This window comes from Dendrobium catenatum, unplaced genomic scaffold (genome assembly GCF_001605985.2).
Source record: "Dendrobium catenatum unplaced genomic scaffold, ASM160598v2 fragScaff_scaffold_1021, whole genome shotgun sequence".
In the NCBI taxonomy this organism is placed as follows: domain Eukaryota; kingdom Viridiplantae; phylum Streptophyta; class Magnoliopsida; order Asparagales; family Orchidaceae; genus Dendrobium; species Dendrobium catenatum.
Window position 1 is genome coordinate 1,833,363 of NW_021319483.1, and position 22,306 is coordinate 1,855,668.

Here is a 22,306-nt window from a genome sequence, read left to right on the forward strand (position 1 = left end):
ATTTCCGGCGAAAAAAAACAGCCGAAATAAAGAAAATTGATAAAAAAGCCATCCGATTTCAGAATTCTTGCCGGCCCGCCTGCAGCAGCTTCCCGTAGACCCGCTACACGCCTATGCCAGTGTCGACGCGCACCACAACCCAGCTGCTCCGCCCCACAGTCCAGCCCGCTCTGACCCGCATGCCGACCCGTGCCTAGGTCCGCCACGCCTGTGCTCAAGGCGGGGTTCGAACCCGGACTCTCGTGCGTCCCGCGCATGCCCACTTACCATCACACCGTTTATGCAAAAACATTTAACTTATTATTTTTTTATATTTATATTATAACCTATACGAAATGAGCATATACGTGAAAAGGTTGGAGTAGCTACAATAGAAGATAAGATTAGAGAAAGTCGTCTTAGATGGTTTGTTCACATAAAACGGCGGCCTTGCGATGACCCGGTTAGGAGAGTAGAGGTATTAGATTTGACTTATGTTAAGAAAGGTAGGGGTAGACCTAAAAAGACTTGGTTAGAAAATATTAGGAATGACCTTTCTTTATTAGATTTAAACGAGAATTTGACTTTTAAAAGGACACAATGGAGAAAAAGGATTCATGTAGCCGACCCCACGTAGTGGGATAAAGGCTTGATGTTGTTGTTGTTGTATTTATATTATAACCTATAGAATATTACAATTAATTATTATTTTTCTTATTATTTTAATGATTAAACTTTTCTTATTATTTTAATTTTATAATATTTAATTTAACAAAATTAATAATTTTATATATTTCAAATAATTGATTAAACTTTAGTAAAATTAATAATTAATTAAATTTGTTATTTTAATTAATAAATAAAATAAGTTATTAAATTAATACTTAATTAAATAAAGTTATTAAATGAATAATTAATTAAAATAATTTGATATATTAATAATTAATTAAAATAAAATGTTAGAAATTATTAAAATTCATCGAAAAATCCGTCGGAAAATCCGCCTGAAATAAATCCACCGGAAAGTCCGACGGAAAATATGTGTGAAAAATAGTAGGAAATATTTTAGCATATATAATCCGCTGGAAAATTCGCCGGAAAATAGTCTTACATCGGTAATAAACAATTTTTTTGAAGTGCTTGCAGTTTATTTTTCAGACAACAAGCACAATTTCATTTGTCTACTATTTAAAAAAAAAAGTGTTTTAAAGCTATTTTTTTGTAACAAGAGTTAGGGTTCGTTTGGGACTATTGCAGTTGTTTATAAAGGCAATTATAAAGCTGATGTAGAGAACCTAGCTTTTTTTTATAGTTGTTGTAGGAAGTAGCTTTCTAGTATAAAAAATTATTAAAAACACTGAAAAAACAATGTCCAAGTAAAAATTATGATTGAGATTTGAAAAGCAAAGCAATAATAAAGCTGTCATAATCAAAGCCTTACTAAGTTAATTTTCCCAAAACAACTTTACAATCAATTTTATTAAACGATACAATTATCTTGAACAAACCCTAAAAAACTTCCCTAAACAACCTCTATTTAAACCAATACAACTACTTCCTTCAAGAAAGTCGAACTAATTTTCCCTAACAAACATTATTAGTTCCTTTAGGGTTGTCCCCTCCTCCCTTCTAGTGGCCTTCCCACTGTATTAGAGCAATGAGCTTCAGTAGCTTAGTAAGGAAAATTTACCATTTGAAGAATATGTCCCTTTCCCAAGGACCATCTTCTTCCACTAGCTTGCTTCATTAGCCACATGTTTAAATTTAAGTATTCAGGCCATTAAGCTCATTTTAATTTGTTGGTTGGGAACTTTGGCTGCTAATCAATAGATTTTGAGTTCAAAGTTTATGTATCTGATGTGTGTGTGAATTTATCTTAATAGCTCAAATGTCTCCAAAAAAAATATTCAAGCCCTCAACAAACAGAAAGTTCTAGCAAAATTTAAACTTAGACTCTGTTTGTAATAGCTTTCTTATTATTTTTAATATATTTTTTTAGTATATTTTTTTTTTGTTTTTGAAAGCAACAAAAAATAACAATAAAAAGTTGTTCCTTCATTTTGAAATAATTTTCTTAATATTTTCTAAGCAACTTATAAATATCAAATTTCCTTAAAAGGAGCAAAAAAAAAGTTGTAAGATAAAAGCCATCTCAACAGAATCCTTAGCGTTGACTTGACATTCATATGACGCTCTTAGGCTTCGTTTGGGACAGCTTTTTTATTGCTTTCTAAAAAGGAGTTTTAGTATAAAAATAAAAAAAAAATTGTACTAAAACTCCGTTTTAGAAAGCAATAAAAAAGCCGTCCCAAACAAAGCCTTAATTTCCTAGACTTGAAGGGCATATATATTTTATTTCTTATCATCTTATATATTGAACTAATATTAAGTTTTGTTGTGGATAAATCACTGCTCTATTTATTTAGATGCTCTACAAAATTTATATTCGTAACTTTTTTTTTGGAACGGATATCCACCCGTTTTCACCTTCAAAAGGGTGCTTGACAGCCTGCCTATTCTTGACTAACCTAGAAGAGGCACTCACCTCAAAAATCTCCTGTCCATCACTTGATTGGGCCCCACTTAAGAAGCGTTGTCGCTCTAGGGGATTCGAGCAAAGGTTTGGGGGTTCCCAACCGTACTCGCCCACCAACCAAACTAAACAAAAGTGGGTATTCAAAACATATTTAAATGATGCAACTACCATTGGTTAATAAATCATATATTTACCATTGTCATTGGATACAGCTAAGCCTACTACTATATCAGGAATAGGAGCAGGACCCCGACCGCATTCAGAAACGCTGCCTCTAAATGGGCGAGCTCACGGGCTCGATCTGAACCACTTAAATACCTGCGTGAACCGATTAATAATCAACCAATTACAAAAAAACAAAAAAAACAAAAAAACAAAAAAAACATCCCAATAAAACATTTATTCCGACATTTCACGGAGAAATTGTCTAATTTTGTTGTCCGGATGCCGTAATTTCTCCATTTCTCGACCCTTAAGTTTTGAAAATGGCCGGGGCTATTCTCGGAAACTCACCGCCAGTATCTTAAATGCTGTTCGGCTCAGGTGGCGGTTCTCCGATACCAAGGTGCTCGTCACCACCCTCTGCTCTCCCATCGCCTGGTTCCTTGCACGCCCTACACGAAGGCGCATCGTTTGCTAATAGCCACCGCGGAGAAATTTGAGAAATATCAGTTATAGAAATAGCGCGAGTGAGTGAGACGGGGTGGGGGAGAGAAAGCGCGCACCGTTAAACGTTTAAAAGCAAGCTTTTCAGTGTTGTCTTCTTCCTTCTTTGCTTTTAATCTTTTTCTGACAGCCTCCCGGCGGAGACTGTTCAGGGTTCACTGTTCTCCGTCCTTTTATACTCGCCTCCATAATCACTCTAAGCAATGGGCTTCCAACTACAGAGATCGGTCGTAGAGGAGCACGGATCCCCGGAGACGTCTGCAACTCCGCCACCGCCGCCACAGCAAAAGCCGGCCGTCGTGCCGTTCCGACCAAGCGTTGCTGTTATAGTGGTCGTGCTCACCACCATGTTCTCCCTCACATTTCTTCTGCTTCTATACGCCAAGCACTGCCGAAGACAGGCGGCGGCGGCTGCGGCCGCCTCCGCGGCCGCCAGTGGAGGGGTCGGATTAGTGGCGCTTAGCGGGACGGCGGAGGATCGGACTTCTGGGGTGGAACGTGCGGTGGTGGAATCTTTGCCTGTTTTTCGGTTCGCCTCGCTGATGGGGGAGAAGGATGGGCTCGAGTGCGCGGTCTGCTTGGGCCGGTTTGAGGCGGAGGAGCTCCTCAGGCTTCTTCCTAAATGTCGCCACGCCTTCCACGTCAACTGCGTTGACGCCTGGCTCGAGTCTCACTCCACATGCCCACTCTGCCGCTCTCGCATTCATCCTGAGGACGTTCTCCTCCTCCGCCGCCCCGATCCGATGCCGCCGCAGGTGTCGTCTGTAGCGGCGGCGGCGCCACCCGCTCGGAGAGTCTCAGGCAGGCACTCTTCGGCTGGAGAGAAGACAAGCGGATGCACCATTGTTGTATCAACGGAGAGGCAGAGAAAAGACGGGCTTTTGCTGTCGGCGGCGGCAGAGGGGGAGGGGGACGGTGGGCGGTATAGTCATCGGGTGGTGTTCTCTGGAGGAGGATCTCAGGAAAGGTGGAGTGATTTGCGGCCGTCGGATCTGATGTTTTTGAGGTCGGAGACGACAATCACGGGGAGTGGGAGGTTCTCTGCAGCGGCGGGGGCCGGTGGCGGGGCCCGGGTTGGGCCGAGAAATGCAGGGGTGATTACAGGTGTGAGCCGAACCGGTGCGACGGAGGACCGGACAATGCGGAGGTGGCTCGGGTTCGCAACGAAGCGGACGGCGGGGTGGCTCGGAGGGGGGAGCAGTGGTTAGAGGGTTGGAAACGACGAGAATGCCCGTGGGCGTTTGTGGCATTCAATTGGGGGATTCGAGGAAGGGCGTTCACGTGACCGTGGGTGCGCTGTTCATCGGAGGAGGATTGGGAGGAACTAGGGCGGATGTCGGGCTTCTTTGTTTCTTGTGCGAGCGAAGATCTCGAAGGTTGTCGAGATTTGTGCTTCCGGCCAATTGAACGGCGGTAATCGGTGGAGACCGGCCAATATCTCGCTGGGGATGCTCACTGGTGCTTCGAACGCAGGGAAGGAAAATATTTATACGGTGATCCCACCGAGTTATTGTTTATTTAATCGGAATTTGGCTTCTTGATTTGTATTAAAATCTCTACAGTATGAATCACAATTTTGAATACTATGCATCCATGTTGAGGCAAATCAACAAACACATCGAAGTTGTTAAAATAAACTCGCCAAAATCACCTAAACAAGAGGGATTCGACTCTTGAAAAAGGTCTATAAGTGTTTTAGCTACTCTTGGCCTCAAGGCTGACTGGATGAGATTGCCTTAACTTTATGGTATTTTTATTTATCAAAAGTTCAAAACTCTACCAACGTTCTTGAAGTAGGTCCGTGACTCCACGACGACTCAGGTTTCGTTTGGGACGGCTTTTTTACTGCTTCTTAAAGCAGCTTTCTAATATAAAAATTAAAATTTTTGTATTAAAAAATGACTTTAAGAAGCAGTAAAAAAGCTGTCACAAACGAAACCTCAATCTTTAATTGAAAATCTCCTGTAATCACATAACTACAAGTAGGGATCAATAGATGATCCGACCCGACAATTTGAACCTAACTAGACTCGAACAATTTGGGTTAAGATTGGCCAGCGAATTCACTTTTGACCTGAAAATGATAAGTTTGATAACTTTTTTTTTATTTGTGGGTATAATCTTTTTTTCTTTTTTTTATCAAATATTCTAAATTTTTTATGGTTAATAAAATTAAAAAAAAAAAACTAAACCAAAATGAATTAATAGGTCGAGTTCGAGTCATTTGGGTTGTTAGCGTGTCAGATTTAGGTTGGTCTTTTTAACATATTTATTAAAGTGATTGAGATCGGGTTTTTTGAATTTGTTTTTAATGTCAATTTCGGGTCATAGGCAAACTTGATCTATCAAACCATTTTGATACCCTTAATTACAAGTTGGACACATTCATTCATAATGGGTTTTTATTAAACCATAAAATATAATTTATTTATTTGACTTAAATATAGTATTTATCGTAACAAAATGTCTGCATCCCTATTAAGAACCAAAGGATTATGAGGTGAACATAAGGTATACTGAGGCTTCATTTGAGACAACTTTCTTATTGTTTCTTAAATCACCTTTTTAATACAAAAAGTTCAATTTTTGTACCATAAAACTGCTTTAAGAAGCAGTAAAAAAGCTGTATCAAACGAAGCCTGAGTCATGGTTACAACCTTATGCTATACGACATTATATTGGAAATTTTGAGTTTTTGTTACATCAAAACCAACATTACCTACTCCAAGGATGTCATGAGTGTACAATTTAAAGCAATTGGAAGATTGACAATAATTTGAGAGTTTCTACTGGTAAAAAAATTATTTTAAATGTTGAATAACATAGCATTTCTTGCATAAATGAATGACGTGTGATTAAATGAAATATATGAATGTATGATCGATATTGATTACTAATTTGACATAAATTCTTTAATGAGCTTTTGAAGTGATTTTGACTTGATAAGAGTTTAATTTAGAATGGATTTGCTTTATATCGGTTTTGTGCTCAAATCCTTAGTGGAAATGTCTGGGATTACATTTTTCTAAAGTGGATAGATTGTAAAATCTAAAATTTCTAAAATGAGAATCTTAATTTCTATTTGAACCACACATAGCAATGCTAGATCAGTGAGCACACTGATGACAAAAGTTGTCATTGCAGTATTAAAGGCTATGATATATAATAATTATAGATTCAGCATGTAGCACTACGATATTGAGTGGTGGCGTTACCCACAGAAAGAGGAAATCAAGATTTTTTTGGTCGCCAATTCGCCATAATGTTTTTACGAAAATTGCTCATATTGTGGTAGGTGACAATTTCAATACTTCTATTTTAAAGATTTTGATTTAATTGGTTTAATTTTCCCAAACCAATTGTATTGCATTTGCTCCGAATTTAGCAAACATTAAGCACATAACTTTTTGTATTTTATTGTATCGAGCGATAAGTTGATGGCGACAATCGCACTACATTTTGTTGGAGGAAGTGGGTATGCATGCTAATGTGGGCAAATAGCGCATGACATGATGGAGGGGTTTGATTCTATGTCAACCGCAATAATTTAGCAGCACACTCATAATGTCGACTAAGTAGAGTTATGATGGTCTGGTGATGGTTTGTAGAAAATTTTATGATACGCTGATCATTACTTTAAAAAATATTCGATCAGGCACATACTCCTTCATTGAGATTCATCACAATATACTATATGAGGTTGATGTAAGTATTTTACTTTATGCAATTCAACTTTTTAGATGATGAAGAACATATGTCTAAAATTGATGTAATAACATTGTATGACTTTGAGAAATTTTTATGAACTTGATATTTTTTTTTAAATAATGAATGTTTCACCCTCTTGTAAGAATATTTATGAACTTTCCCCCATGGTTTGATCACATAAAATATCAGACTCCCAATGATCCGGTTAGAAGAGTAGATGTATTAGATTTGGAACATGTTAAGAAATGTAGAGGTAGATCTAATAAGACTATAAAATATTAGAAATTATCTTTTTTATTATATTAAAATGAAAATTTCACTATTAATAGGACACAATGGAAAGAAATGATTCATGTAGCTAACCCCACGTAGCACAAAAGTCCAGCGACGGGTGGAAGTTAGATGACGGGCATAAATCCAACGACAGTCGATGGCTAGGTGGAAGTCCTGATAGTGATCGAGAAAGAGCTTGTCGACAAGAGAGATCTTAGATTTCTCTTCTTTATTCCTGTCCTTCACCATCCTTTTTCACCCTCTTTCCTTTTGCGAATAAATGGAGGGTTTATCTATAATTTTTTAGGAGTGGCATGACTAGTAATTAATAATGAGAAGATCAATGGTAGATTAGAGTGATTAGATGGATTGTCAATATTGATTCCCTTAATCATAGACTGTTTATTGGACAATTGAGTGCCTTAATGATGTAAAAATTCACAATGTTGAGCTCGTTGGATTTGTCTCAACGAGGCCCTCGATTCGACTGTAAGGATGTCACATTTGAAAATCATTTAGTTATCCAATTTATATTTCAAACCTTCTAAACGTGTTTCGGACTCTTGATTTGGAACCATTTGGACTTGGATGGGATTTAATTTGGTTTTGTTGAGTTCGTCTTTTTGAAACGTTCAGTTCGACTATGAGTTTACTGTAATCAGAATTTAGATGGTCCCGGAGTTAATTTCAGATATTTCCAATTCCAATTTATCTCGTGATTCGTGACCGATCAAGATATATATTTTATAATATATCAATATTATAATTATCTCATTAATCACTTAAATATTCTCTTACTCATTAAATTTTAATTTTTTTTGAAAAAACAGAAATCCATTAATGAAAGAAGGTTACAAAAGGAGACCACACATCTGGCCACAGCATAAGCTTACATGAATAACATTAAAAACAAAGCAAAGATGAAAAAAGTTAAAGATCAATAAAGTCGGACTCAGACCAGCTCCGGGTTGCCAGGGTGGGGCCATCCACTGGAATATTCATAAACGAAGGGCCAACCAGGTTGCCAACCAACCCTGGCCTTCCACGACGCTTGCAGCCACGCTGCTTCCTCATCGTCCAAAACAAAACCATTTGATCGGTTAACCAACAAGTCACAAAGGCATACCAACGAAAGAAAAGCAACACAATCAGCAACCCCAAAACATCACATAATCTAACATTCAACGACCACGTCTGCCCCGGCCACGAGGTCTACCACGAGGGGCAACAGAAACAACCGGTAGATCATGCAACAAATTAAAAGAATTGCTAGGATCGCCATCTCCGATTGATTCCACATAATCAGAAGCAGAATCAGAATCGGTACTATAGTCATGAAGCCAGTCCAGGTGGGTTCTCACTTCAATGCCCGAATTATCCTTTATATGATACATTAATCCTTGGGGCTCTATAAAAGTAACAAGAACATCAACACAATCATTAATCACTAAGCTGTCATTAGGAGTAGGACTAGAGTTATTAATAATTATATACTTATTTATATTCTTAATTATATAATTAATAATTTATATTTCAAATTATATTAAATTTTAATTACTAACTATACAACTAATTATTTAATTAAGTTAATTTAAATTATTTATTTATAATATTAATTATTTAATTAATCTAATTAATTATTAATATTTTAAATTATATTAATTTAGCTAAATTAGATTCATTTCTGATTTGAATGATAGGATGTTTAGAATTTGAGTTTTAAATTTAATTAAAATTTAAATTAATTATCAATTTATACGAATAATTAGTTAATTATTAATTATATTATTTTTAAATTATTTTTTGTTAAATTAGTTGAATCAAATTAATTAATTTCTACGATAGATACCTCTCTCCAATGCAATGGCCGAGATTTCTAAGAATTTCTCTGCTCTCTCTTGCTGGAATTTTTATTAGGTACAGACACCTGACGTAGCTCTACATTCGGACGTCAATAAAATGTCGCCACGTACTCTTACTCTTTACTGCGCGGCTCGACGACCCGACCTGGAATGGAAACCCGGTATTGCTATGTTCCTGTATTGCTAGGTATTGCTCGGTATTGCTTGGCAATAACGAGAAATATCGCTCTGTCAAGACCAATACCGAGCAATACCTAGCAAAACTGGGGTACTGCTCAGTATTGCTAGGTATTGCTTGGTATTGGTCTTGACATAATAGTATTTCTCGTTATCGAGCAATATCGAGCAAAACCTAGCAATACCCTGGTCTGTACAAATCAGCCAATTCATAGCAATATTGGATTCCGGTCCGGGTCGGGTCGTTGGACCGCGCGGTAAAGAGTAAGAGCACGTGGCGACATTTTATTGGCGTCCGGATGTAGAGCTACGCCAGGTGTCTGGATCTAATAAAAATTCCTCTTGATGTAGCCATAAGCCTAGGATTTGCTGTTCGAAAATGTTCGACTTCGCCTATTTCACACATGAGGTAAAGTTTTGAACAAGTAGATAAAAGACTTCTTCACCTCTTTTGACGAGCATCCTGTTATGAAATATCGCCATTTTTTGTTGTTGGATCGGACCTAACGATGAGGACGTGAGGGAGCTCTTTGCGAAGGTAATTGTTTTCTCCCTTTTGCGCCCTTATTCGGCCATTTCTCTTGTCAATGTTATAAGCTAATTTCTTGAGTTTTGTTGGGCAGATATCTTTGAGGGTTAGGTAAAATTTTTATTTATTTGGAAGAGATTAATGTTTTAGCATTTTTTTACTTAAAAAATATTCGGTTTATAGAGTCTCAAGATTTTAAGCAATTTCAAATTTGACAAATTTTGAGTTATGGCTGATTAAGCCACTTTAGAATACACTACTTATTCAACTCAATTTAGATACTTACCGAAAATGATTTTTTAACTGACTAATTATTTAACTAATACTCATATTAAAGATTTAATTAATATTAAACTATTATTTAATTAATTTTAATTATGCATTATATTCTTAATTATCACATTAATCATTTAAATATTATAATACAAAGGATATACAAAGGATTATTTAATTATTATTTATAATATTATATAGTAATTATTCTATTTGAAATTACATTTAATCCTACTAATAAATTAATTAATTCATTAAGTATTATTTGTCGTTAGTTTCTAATTATAAATTATATTATTAAATTATCTATTAATCACTTAAAAATATACTACTTAATAATAATTATTATTTAAACTAATAATTATATATTTAATAATTTCTATTTTAAATTGGATAAATTAAGATAATTACAATAATTTTTAATTACTAATTATATTACTAAATATTTTAAAAAAGTTAAATTAGATAATTAACTTATGCACTAATTACACTATTAATTATTTAATTAATTTACTTAACAATTAATATTTTAAATTATATTACTTAAATTAACCAGTAATTAGTAATAGCTTAGAGGCGTCTAGGGTTTGCTTTTTATCTGGTCGTTACTGTTCGGTTTCGTTCCGCGGGAGGTGTTGAGATTGGACGAGTTGTTTCTTCGGCTCCTTCGTTGCAGTTCGACTTCGCTCCTTCGACGACGTTATCGGAAGTTACAACATTTTGATCGGAAGCAACGAACGGGAGCTCGCTCGCTGTGAAGGTAACTTTCTCCCTTTCGCGCGTTTCTTCGGCCAAATCCCGTAAATCTCTAATAAATCCGAACTCAACCCCTCAGCCCTCACAAATCTCGATCATCTACGTAGCTTTTCCTCCGTAGCCATGACACGGAGAGAACAAGACGATTGTGTGACAGCCACTTCTTCCTCCTCTATCAACTCAGTCTTCCCTCCTCAACCGTGTGCATCCGTTATAAAAGATGGGGCAGTGTCTGGCTTTCTACCTGAGACCGAAGTATTGGCTGTCCACTATCCCGGCTATCCCTCCTCCGCCTCGCGCGCCATCGAAACCCTAGGCGGCCTATCGAAAATCTCCGAGGTATTTCAATGTCGTGCTTTTCTCTTTCCTTAATTTTTTTCCTTCTCGTTCAAGTACGCCACTTTAACACTCTGTTTATGTCTTATTTCAGGCATGGAGCTGCGCCCTCCAGAATCTTAGCGGCACCCAAGATTCTGACAAGGTACTGCCCACCTGCTATTTTCTTTTGTGTCCTGGTGATATGACTTGTTCACATTATTTATTTGTGTCAGGATAGAAGGAGGTTCTTAAGTCTCAAATTCCGGCCCGAGGATCCTTACTGTCATCCGGCTTTCGGCGAGCCTCGCCCTTCCACAAGTATCCTCCTCCGAATTTCGCGGACTCAAAATGTGAAGGCAACTGGATATGCTGTTGTTCCGCTAGTGCCAGTTGAGCAGCTTTCAGCAGATGTTGTTGCCAGGGTTTCGTTGGCTCACCATTTTGAAGGTGAAATTAATTAGCATATATGTTTTAGTTTACATTAATTTATTCTTGAAGTTATTTTATAAATCAGCCAATATGTGCTCTGGCATTAGGTTTCTCTGTTAATCCCCTCCATTATTCTAATATTTAAGTGCAATTTGGGTTTGAATTTTTTTCTAATATTCAAATAGAATATATATTGTCATAACTGCTTGTTAGAAATCCAAGGTCAGATTTTACCATTTTTTTGTTGTGTACCAAAAACTTTGTATTAGTGACAATATGTTTTATCAGATGCAAATTAAAAATTATTAGGTTTTAAAACGACTGAATTTCATGTAGTGCTTCTAATGTGTAAATTGTGATGTTTTAAAGTAGATTTAATAATAGTATAATGCTTTAAAATTGAACCCAATGCATTATCATCGCATGCTTCTAATGTATAAATTATTTCTGGTTTTGCCAATAAAATAGTTACTTAAATTGTTTTTTAATAAAACTATTTTTTATGTGTAGGTATGGCAGATTATCAACATGTGATTGCTGTCCATGCTGCTGAGTCAAGGACAAAAAAAGGACGTTGGGCTTCCAATGATGAATTATTTTTAGGTAATGTGCTCAATATCTTCATGTTCATGATATTCATTGGTAGGATATTCTTTAACCACTCAAACATCACTCAACTTCCTCTATTAACTTTGTTAGTAGCCTAACACATGCTTTCTTGAATCATTGAAGTTAGGGCTGTCAAAATCGGGTCACAGGCCAGGTTTGGGTCTAACCCGAAACTGATCCGACCCATTTTTGCAAACGGGTCGATTTTCCGGGTCAACCTGAACCCGACCAGCTTCGAGTATGTTTTATTAACTTTTTTTTATTTAATTCAATTTATTTAAACCTAAATCAAATTAAGGTAAGATTTACTGCAATCAATTTAAAATAAATCAAGCTTAATTTAATTTGGGCAACAATATTTATTATTTTTTAGAAAAATTATTTACTTATTTCATAATAATCTTTTTAAACCCTCCTAAATTAATTAAAAACTGGTTAAACAGGGTTGATTTCGGGTTTCCGGGTCAACCCGAATTCAACCTGGTTCGGGTTGCCGAACCCGATATTTTCTGGTATGGGTTCGGGTCGGGTTTTTGGGTCGGGTCAAATATTGACACCCCTAATTGAAGTGCAACCATTCATGAGCTAACAACCTTGGACAATGATTACTATCCATTAGAACATAATTAGTGATTGTTGATTGATGCTTTTTTGATAAACATACAATATTCCACTATAGGTACATGCCTTGATGAACAAAGATTACTACCTCAACAATAACTTTCAAGTTTTTTAATGCCCAATTTATTAGATCTACAAATGGTCACGTGGGATGCTATTGATTAGAATCTTCTCTTCCTTTTTAAAAAAATATATTTCTTACTTTTAATAAGCTTGTGCACATCAAAAGGTTATTAAATTCATTCTTTTTGATATAAATTTGTGAGGTGATCCTCTTATGTGGCTGAACTTAGAGCTACAACTCTGCTAAGTAGATCTTGAGTGAGATTCTCCTCTTTAAATCTCAAATCTCAATAAGAATTATCATAAGCCTTCTGATTGCTCAAGTAGAGAGTTGATAAGGCATAGCTCTTTTAATGGTAGATTTAATTCAGGACTATTTGAGCTCTAATTTTATTGATTTAAGAATGTTCAATTGGATTTAACACTGTTGTTACCAGGTCCCAAGTCCTGGATGAGAAAAGTGGAGGGTTGCGTTAGATAGTCGACAACCAGCATAAAACTTATTGAATATTAATGACATGAATCCTTTAAGAAATTGTATTAATGCTAGGGCGTCCCCTGGAAGCGATGCGCTGTATGGCCTGAATACAATGACAAGTGTGCAAGGGCCGCTGCACCGGCGCCCGGGTGCAATGTTAAATAGGCAAGGGTTCTCACATCAAGGACGAATGTCGGCAAAGAAGCTAGTCCATAATACTAAAAAACTTGAAACTAATATTAGGATAGGAACTTAGAATATAGGTTCCCTTACAGTAAAGTTAATGGAATTAATAGATATTATGATTCATAGGAAGTTAAATATTTTGTGCATTCAGGAAACTAAATGGGTTGGAGAGAAGGCTAAGGAAATTGATAGGTTAGGATTTAAACTTGGTTATTTGGGTAAGAGACGTACTAGAAATGGCGTAGATGTTATTATAGATAAGAGTTTGAATGATAATGCTATAAAAATTAATATGATTGGAGATAGAATTATAACTTTAAAGATTATTGTTGATGTTAAGATTGTTTATATTATAAGTGCTTATGTTTCTCAAGTAGGTTTGGATATGAGTTCTAAATTAAATTTTTGGAATGACTTAGAAGAATTAATACAAAAGATACCTCTTGATGAAAAAGTTTTTATTGGAGGAGATTTAAATGGACATGTTGATAGAGAGGTAGATGATTTTAAAAGCATTCATGGTGGATATGGGTTTGGAACGTGGAATCCTAATGTGCAAGAAAAAATTAAAAATAAGAAGCTTTGTTATAAAAATTGGTTTAATTTTAAAAATTCTGATAATTGGGAATTATATAAAGTGGCTCGTAAGGATTCTAAGAAAGCAATATGCGATGCAAAGGCATTAGCTTTTAGTGATTTATATAATAGATTAGATACTAAAGAGGGAGAAAGATATATGTATAAGTTAGCCAAACAAAGAGATAGGAGTAGTAAGGATTTAGTTCAAGTGAAGTGTATTAAAGATGAAGATCAAAAAATACTTTTCTTAGAAGATGATATTCAACAAAGATGGATGAGATATTTTGCTAAACTTTTTAATGAAGATTGTGAAAATAAGATTGACTATAGTGACCTTAGCACCCTAGATGAAAATAAAGATTTATGTTTTTATCGGCGTATTAGTAAAACTGAAGTTAGAGATGCTTTAAAGAAAATGAAGGGTGGAAAAGCTGTTGGACCTGATGATATTCCAATAGAGGTGTGGAAATGCTTAGGAGATGAAGGAATTTCATGGCTTACTAAACTTTTTAATACTATTTTGAAGACTAAGAAGATGCCAGATGAGTGGAGAATGAGTGTGTTAATTCCTATTTTTAAGAATAAAGGTGATGTACAAGATTGTGCGAATTATAGAGGTATTAAGTTAATGTGTCATACTTTAAAACTATGGGAGTGAGTTTTGGAGCATAGGTTGCGGCGTGATACTAATGTTTCTCAAAATCAATTTGGATTCATGCCGGGTAGGTCGACTATGGAAGCCATACATTTATTCAGAGGTTTGATGGAAAAATATAGAGAAAATAAGGAGGATCTACATATGATATTTATTGATTTAGAAAAAGCATATGATAAAGTTCCAAGAGAAGTGCTATGGAGAGTTCTTGAAAAGAAGGAGTCAATAATGCTTATATTCAAATCATTAAAGATATGTATGCAGGAGCTATTACTTGTGTTCAAACACAAGGTGGATTGACCAAGTATTTTCCTATTTCGGTTGGATTACATCAAGGATCAGTCTTAAAGTCCATATCTTTTTTCTTTATTCATGGATGTTCTCACTAGACATTTGCAAGAGGATGTACCTTGGTGTATGCTTTTTGCTAATGATATTCTTCTTGTTGATAAGACTAGAGAGGGAGTTGAAGGTAAACTCTAGTTATGGAGGGCAACCTTAGAGTCTAAAGGTTTTCGCTTGAGTAGATCTAAAACGGAATATATAGAGTGTAATTTTAGTAGTAATAAACCTAGTGAGGGGATTGTGACTTTGGGCGATCAAGTCATCAATAAGAGTACATGTTTTAGATATCTTGGATCTATTATTCAGAGTGATGGTGAAATAGATGGGGATATTATCAGCAGAATTCAAGTTGGATGGCTGAAGTGGAGGAATGCATCGGGCTTGTTGTGTGATAGAAAAGTACCCCTCAAACTTAAGGGAAAATTCTATAAGATGGTGGTGAGGCCTGCAATGCTTTATGATGCCGAATGTTGGTCATTAAAAGAGAAGCATAATACTAAGTTAAGTGTGGCAGAGATGAGAATGCTCAGGTGGATGAGTGGCTTTACCCTTAGAGATAGGAAGCAAAATGAGCAAATACGTGAAAAGGTTGGAGTAGCTCCACTAGAAGATAAGATTAGAGAGAGTCGTCTTAGATGGTTTGGTCACATAAAACGGCGGCCTTCTGATGACCCGGTTAGGAGAGTAGTGGTATTAGATTTGACTTATGTTAAGAAAGGTAGAGGTAGACCCAAAAAGACTTGGTTAGAAAATATTAGGAATGACCTTTCTTTTTTAGATTTAAATGAGAATTTGACTTTTAATTGGACACAATGAAGGAAAATGATTCATGTAGCTGACCCCACATAGTGGGATAAAAGCTTGATGTTGTTGTTGTTGTTGAACTTGCTTATGAGGTGTCTGGGTCCAAGTTTGGCCAGTAGTTTGATAAAGTGAAGCCAAACTAAAGCCTAATTCAACGAGGAATGGGTGACTAAATATGCCTTAAAAATTATGCTTATTCAGGTTGGACGTTTAGATACCTAAAAGTTGCACCTTTTTTTATGGGCATTAAAAAAAAACCAGAGTGCCACTTATCGCTTTAACAGAAGCAACCCGTTTACTTGAGTAGTTTTTGAAAGATCACAATGCAAGTCAAAACTCCCCCAACCATAGTCTCTCGTAAGATATCAACATAATCATCTTCTCAGGATCATAAATTGGTGTTGATCCTCATAGTGTCAAAATTACCTTCCAACAAACTAAAAAGCTTGTGTAAAGTCTTGCCCAATTTTAGAGAAATTAAAATCCAAATATTGATCTGGATGAGCAATCCAATTATTGGCCTATATAAACAAGCCCTAGAAAATGACCAAAGCAAACAAGCCTGAGCATTGGCTATGGTAATGGCTCAGTCTACAAAATCTTAAACTATGTATGGGCTTAGTCATGTTAGTGTCAGGTTTGTAGGCCAATTGCTCGAATGCAGGCCCTGAGAAAAAACCAAATTTCCAAATAATGCATTGGCTTGATCATATGAGTGTTAGATCCGTAGGCCAATTGCTTGAGTGCAAACCCTGAGCAAATGATTCATAGTTTTGCATGGTGAATTAACTAGAAAATTTTATGGAGAAACTTCCTAGTTTAGTTTCATTAAATAAAAGACACCATAAATCTCAAGGAAAAAATGATTTTTCTTCATCGCAAAACTAACTATATGTGACGAGCTTGAGTGTGGAGGTTATATTAATTCAAATTAGGTGGAAGCTTTAATATTTTTGCAAGTAAAAAGGAGAATAATGGCAACATTCAAGGCGCACACAACAGTGAACCTTTCTTGCTTGTATTACTAATATATCAAAGGTTGGAATCCAAGTAACTCGACACATGGATAAACATTGTTTGAAATATAATATATTATTTAGCTACTCAAAGATCACTCAATTACCTAACTTTGTTAGTACTTAGTAGCCTAACCTATGGTATCTTGAATCACTGAAGAGTAGCCATTCATGAGCTACCAACCCCAGGCAATGAGCACGACCCAGGAGAACATAATTGGTGATCATTGATTGATGCTTTCATGATAACCTATATAAGATTCCACTATAGGTGCATGCCTTGATGATCAAAGATTACTACCTCAACAATAACTTTCAAGTTATTTAATGACCCATTATTAAACCTACAAATGGTTGCGGGGGATGCTAGCAATTATAATCTTCTCTTCTTATAACAAAAATCTAATACCTCTGCATTTCGACTTGGTTAGGAAAGTAGAGGTATTAGATTTTACTTATGTTAAGAAAGGTAGACGTAGACTGATAGGAACCACTTGAAGATTTCAAGTAAATTCTATAAATTTCAGAAAATCAGCGAGAAACTCTTCCAAACTAAAAAAAAAATCAGAAAATAGTAATTTTATTGCAAGAATTAAATAGATCGGAAGAAAATAATAAGATACAAGTGATCCTCTATTCAAGAGGAGGATCGATTTCTCCCAATCTCTAGACAAATATAGAGCCCAAAACCTAAACCTAAGAGATCCCAAAATCAACCAACTTCAAGTTCCCCTAACCTTAGGAAAACAAACTATTTAATGCATACAATTCAAAAGGAAATCTCTAAACAGTCCATACATTCAATTTTCCTCCTAAACTTTCTCAAAAATCCTTCCTAAATCAGCCCGGTGGAGGTTTGCTGTTCGCTCGGTCTCCACGGGAGAGGCGGAACGTCCGCCTCTATTCGCCTGGGCCGTTCCCATGTGGACCGATTGGACTGGTCTAACAATACTCCCCTCCCAAAGATCCACCTTGTCCTCAAGGTGGAAATATGCTCGTGTTCCCATGAAGGTGGCCACCTTGAGGTGGCTGAAAAGCCTTACCGAATTGCTGAATGAAAGGCTGCACTGAAAGAGAAACATCCCCTCCCTCCTCCAATCTAATCACCTCCAGCCTGTATAGTCCCACCAGATAATCTTCCCCCACCTCTTGTATGCCCCTAACAATGATCTTAAGTGATACCATTGCTTTGGATAGCCCTGCATCTCCCCTTATAACCACATTTCTCCCATCCATCATTAATTTCATCGTGAGTGCTTCCCAATTGTCCTTGGTTTCCCCCAAGGTTTGCAACCACTTCATCTCCAAGATGACATCAGTACTTCCTAACTATAGTGGGAGAAAATCCTCCCTTTCTTGAATCCCCTGGATGATTACCACCACTCCTCTATAGATCTCTTGGCCTTTCTCCACCTTCCCTATACCCATCATCACCCCATAATAACTAGTGTCCACTAATTTCACTCACAGTTGGCTGACAACCTGAGTGAAAATGAAATTATGGGTAGCCCCACTATCAATCAATACTACCATCTCCATGCCTGCTATTTCTCTCTTCACCTTTATTGTAGATTCGAAGTGAATCCCACTACTAAATTCAAGGAGACCTCCGTCACATCCAGATGCAACTTGTCATTCATCTCTCTCTCACCTTCCTCCTTTGTTTCCTCGTTCTCACAGATGGTGAGACTTGAAGAGTTCGATCCCTACATCTGTCTCCTGGAGTATACTTCTCATCACAGCAGAAATATAACCACTTTGTCATCTTCTCATGTATATCCTTCTCTGTTAGCCTCTTGAAATTTTGCTCACTTCTTCCTACTGGCTTCTCCATGGTGGTCTCATGAAATCCTCCTGATGTTGGACCCTTGGGTGCTAAATGAGTAGTCATCATTCTGTAAGTGCCTGGCTCCCCTCTCTAGATTATTCTGATTTTCCACCAGTTAGGGCCAATTTCATGGCCTCTCTCTAGTCACAAGACATCATGACTTTCACTACCGCTCTGGTTTCTACCTTAAGCCCCTTTCATGAAGTTCCTCTCCAAAGCAGACTCTGATAATAGCTCCACCCGACTGGTCAGGTGCTCGAACCGCTCCCGATAGTCTATCATTGATCCATCCTGCACCAGTGTGAAAAACTTCTCATAGAAGTCTCCTCTCCCTTCAGTTAGGAAACATTTTAATAAACAGTCATTGAATGCTCTTCAGCTTCTTATAGGCCTCCTTTGGTCCCGCCATTAGTACCATGACAATGCATTCCCCTCTAGACATAGGCCTGTTGAGGCCAATTTCTCCTCATCCGTCAACCCATTGATGGCGAAATACCTCTCCACCTTATAAATCCACCCATACGCATCATCCACTTCAAATATGGGCATCTTCAGCTTCCTCTTGATTACCCTCATTTCCCCTTATTCCTCAATAGCTTCTCCTTTCTCAAGAGCTTGACCCTCCCCATGTCTCATGGTCTTCCCTTGCCCTGTCATAACCCAAAACCCCTTCGAATCCCCCCATCCTTCCTTCAAATTCAGCACCTCGGCGGCCATAATGTCCCTCTCGGCGTTCCCAATCAGCACCTCTTTGCTCTACCCCTCTGTACCCATGCCTTTCCCCATACCTACCTCCTCTATCCTCCCTTCAGAAAGGCTCTAGATAGGATTTCCTTCTTTCTCCCTCCACGATCTCCACCTCATCTTCCTCCCTACGAATTTCAGAATTTGTGTTTTTTTTTTCCACCCCTTGCTAAAGAAGCCGCCGTTTGGTTGTGGATTTCCAACATTTTCTTCATCATGTCGCGGAGATCGGCTACTTGTCCTTCCATGGAGGAAATCCTTTTCTCCACTGTTGTCTTGATTTGGTTCATCTCCCCTTCAAGCCTTTCTTCCAGCGCATCTAATTTCTTGGCCGCCATCTCTATCAGGATTTTTGTAGATTAAAAAATTACGGATTTGGATCACAAAAATAGCAACTTCTCCTTTCCCAAAAATCAACCGCTAAAATTTGCCGAAATTTGCCAAAATCAGCCCACCAACGTTCCCAAGACAAGCTCTGATACCAATTTGATAGGAAACGCTTGAAGATTTCAAGTAAATCATATTAATTTTAGAAAATCAATGAGAAACTCTTCCAAACTACAAAGAAAATCATAAAAACAGTAATTTTATTGCAAGAATCAAATAGATAAGAAGAAAATAACAAGATACAAGTGATCCTCTATTCGAGAGGAGGATCGATCTCTCCCAATCTCTAGACAAATCTAGAGCCCAAAACCTAAACCTAAGAGATCCCAAAATCACCCAAATTTAAGATCCCCTAATCCCAGGAAAACAAGCTATTTAATGCATACAATTCAAAAGAAAATCTCTAAACAGTTCCTAAATTTAATTTTCCTACTAAATTTTCTCAAAAAATCCTTCCTAAATCAGCCCGGTGGAGGTTTTGCGGTCCGCTCAGTCTCCGCGGGAGGGCAGAACCTCCGCTATTTGCCGGGGCTGGTCCCGTGTAGCCGGCTGGACCGGTCTAACATAAACATAAAAGGACTTGGTTAAAAATATTAGAAATGATATTTCTTTATTAGATTTTAACAAGAATTTGACTTTTAGCTGGACACAATGGAGAAAAAGGATTCATGTAGCCGACCTCACGTAGTGGGACAAAGGCTTGATGTTGTTGTTGTTAGTATGCTTGTGCACATCAAAAGGATAATAAATTCATTCTTTTTGTTATAAATTTGTTGGGGTAATCATCTTATGTGGCTGAACTTAGAGCTACATCTATGCAGAGTAGATATTGAGTGAGATTCTCCTCAAGATTGGAATCCAAGTAAATATCGACGCATGGATACGCATTGTTTGAAATACAGTACATTCTTTAACCACTCAAAGATCAGTCAACTAACTAACTTTGTTAGTAGCCTGACCTATGCTATCTTGAATCGCTGAAGTGCAGTCATCCTGAGCTACCATCCCCAGGCAATGAGCTCTACCCACGAGAACATAATTGGTGATTGTTGATTGACGCTTTCAAGATAATCTATACTAGATCCTGATGTGAAACCACTAGGAGTTACTTTTAGAAATTATAGAGAAAAAGATTAAAGCTTTGCTCACTTAAATTTAAAGCTATCACATGAAAGTGAGTTAAGAAATTGAAATTTTTTAACTTGCTTAGGCCCAAAGATATGGAATAGAGATTAACCAAAACAATTCTTTCAACGTCCAAGGTGATTTAAATGTAAAGTACAATTAACAAAATCCCACGATTAACAATGAGAGGTTCACCTCAAGGGCCATCTCACTCAATTATTAGTAGGCTTTTAGCGGAGAAAGAAGACCCATATGATGAAAGATATTACCACTAGAGAAACGGCGCCGAAGAACTTCGTTGGTGGAGAGGTAACCGGTGGAGATGGAGGTGGTGGATGGCCGACGATGCTCCAATTGTAGTTGGGACGTCGACGGTTGAGGACGTGCACGATATCAGGGACAACTCGATCCAAATAGTCTCCAATGGTGGCATCATCTTCAAATCCTACGTCGAAGTACGGAGATCGTAGGATGTCGAGATTTCCGTTGGCGTCGAACACGAGTCCCCACTCAAATTTGGGATCCGCCATTCGACATTGAAGAGGAGAGGAGAGGCGTCGTCTTCTTCTTTCCTTGGCTTCTCAATTCTCAAGAGAAGCAAAATGGGGGGCGGCGGGAGCAGGAGGAAGAGGGGAGCCGGCGGTTTCCTAGAGGGATCCAATGACAATAGGTTTAATCCCAAAACCTGAAATTAATTTCTGGTTTAAGTGGATTTAGAGGGAAAATTCAAATTGAAATTAATTCAAATTTGAAAGGAGTTAAGGGGAGTTAATGACAAATAATGGGAGCCCATTAAGGGGGGCCGGCGGTATGAGAGAGAGAGGTAGGGCTGTCAATTCGGGTTACCGGGTCGGGTTCGGGTCGAACCCGAACTGACCCGAAGCTAAACGGGTCGACCTGAACCCGACCCGTTTAACTATACGGGTCCAATAGCAGAACCCGGACCCGACCCGGGTTAATCACGGGTCGGGTTGACCCGACCCGCCAACCCGAATTTTTTTGGGAAAAAAATGTTAAGCAGAAAATATATGGCAGAAATCAAGATGCCACATATTGACTAAGTTTAAAAAAGAAGAAGCAATGAAATAATAGAATGATAAGTATTCAGTTTGAAATACATAGATATCAGTAGATACAAATACCAATTTGTAACTATCTAAGATAATAACAAGATAACATTACATATTTTTAAATTTCTATAATACAAGTATACATTACAAATTTAAAATTTACAAACAAATACAAATATTGAAATATACAAATGACAATTATTAGATAATAGATTGGATATGTAATGTATTTACAAATATTTACAATTTACATGCAATTAATTCTCACAAAAATAGTTTAATAGTATTCT

General features: G+C 37.2%; 2 protein-coding genes across 5 annotated transcripts in view; both read left to right on the top strand.

Moving 5' to 3' along the window:
* The first annotated feature begins 3,384 nt into the window (after positions 1 to 3,384).
* Positions 3,385 to 4,389, top strand: LOC110110133 (RING-H2 finger protein ATL43-like). Its single transcript, XM_020841473.1, has one exon. It carries the CDS (start codon positions 3,385 to 3,387, stop codon positions 4,387 to 4,389), a length of 1,005 nt encoding a protein of 334 aa, XP_020697132.1.
* A 6,195-nt stretch (positions 4,390 to 10,584) lies between these two features.
* The window catches only part of LOC110110130 (general transcription factor 3C polypeptide 5), a 42,054-nt gene continuing 30,332 nt past the window's right edge, over positions 10,585 to 22,306 (top strand). For 2 of the 4 annotated variants that reach the window (XM_020841467.2, XM_020841469.2), the window contains exons 1-5: positions 10,585 to 10,763; positions 10,867 to 11,098; positions 11,190 to 11,240; positions 11,311 to 11,524; positions 12,017 to 12,109. In XM_020841467.2, coding sequence (XP_020697126.1) covers positions 10,883 to 11,098; positions 11,190 to 11,240; positions 11,311 to 11,524; positions 12,017 to 12,109 — 574 coding nt within the window. In that variant the 5' untranslated portion in view covers positions 10,585 to 10,763; positions 10,867 to 10,882. Of the gene's footprint in view, positions 10,764 to 10,838; positions 11,099 to 11,189; positions 11,241 to 11,310; positions 11,525 to 12,016; positions 12,110 to 22,306 lie in introns of those variants that run through there. The other 2 variants (XM_020841468.2, XM_020841470.2) reach the window with 2 other exon arrangements.

Coding starts and splice junctions, on each gene's coding strand:
- LOC110110133 (XM_020841473.1), top strand. CDS start 3,385: ATGGGCTTCCAACTACAGAGATCGGTCGTAGAGGAGCACGGATCCCCG.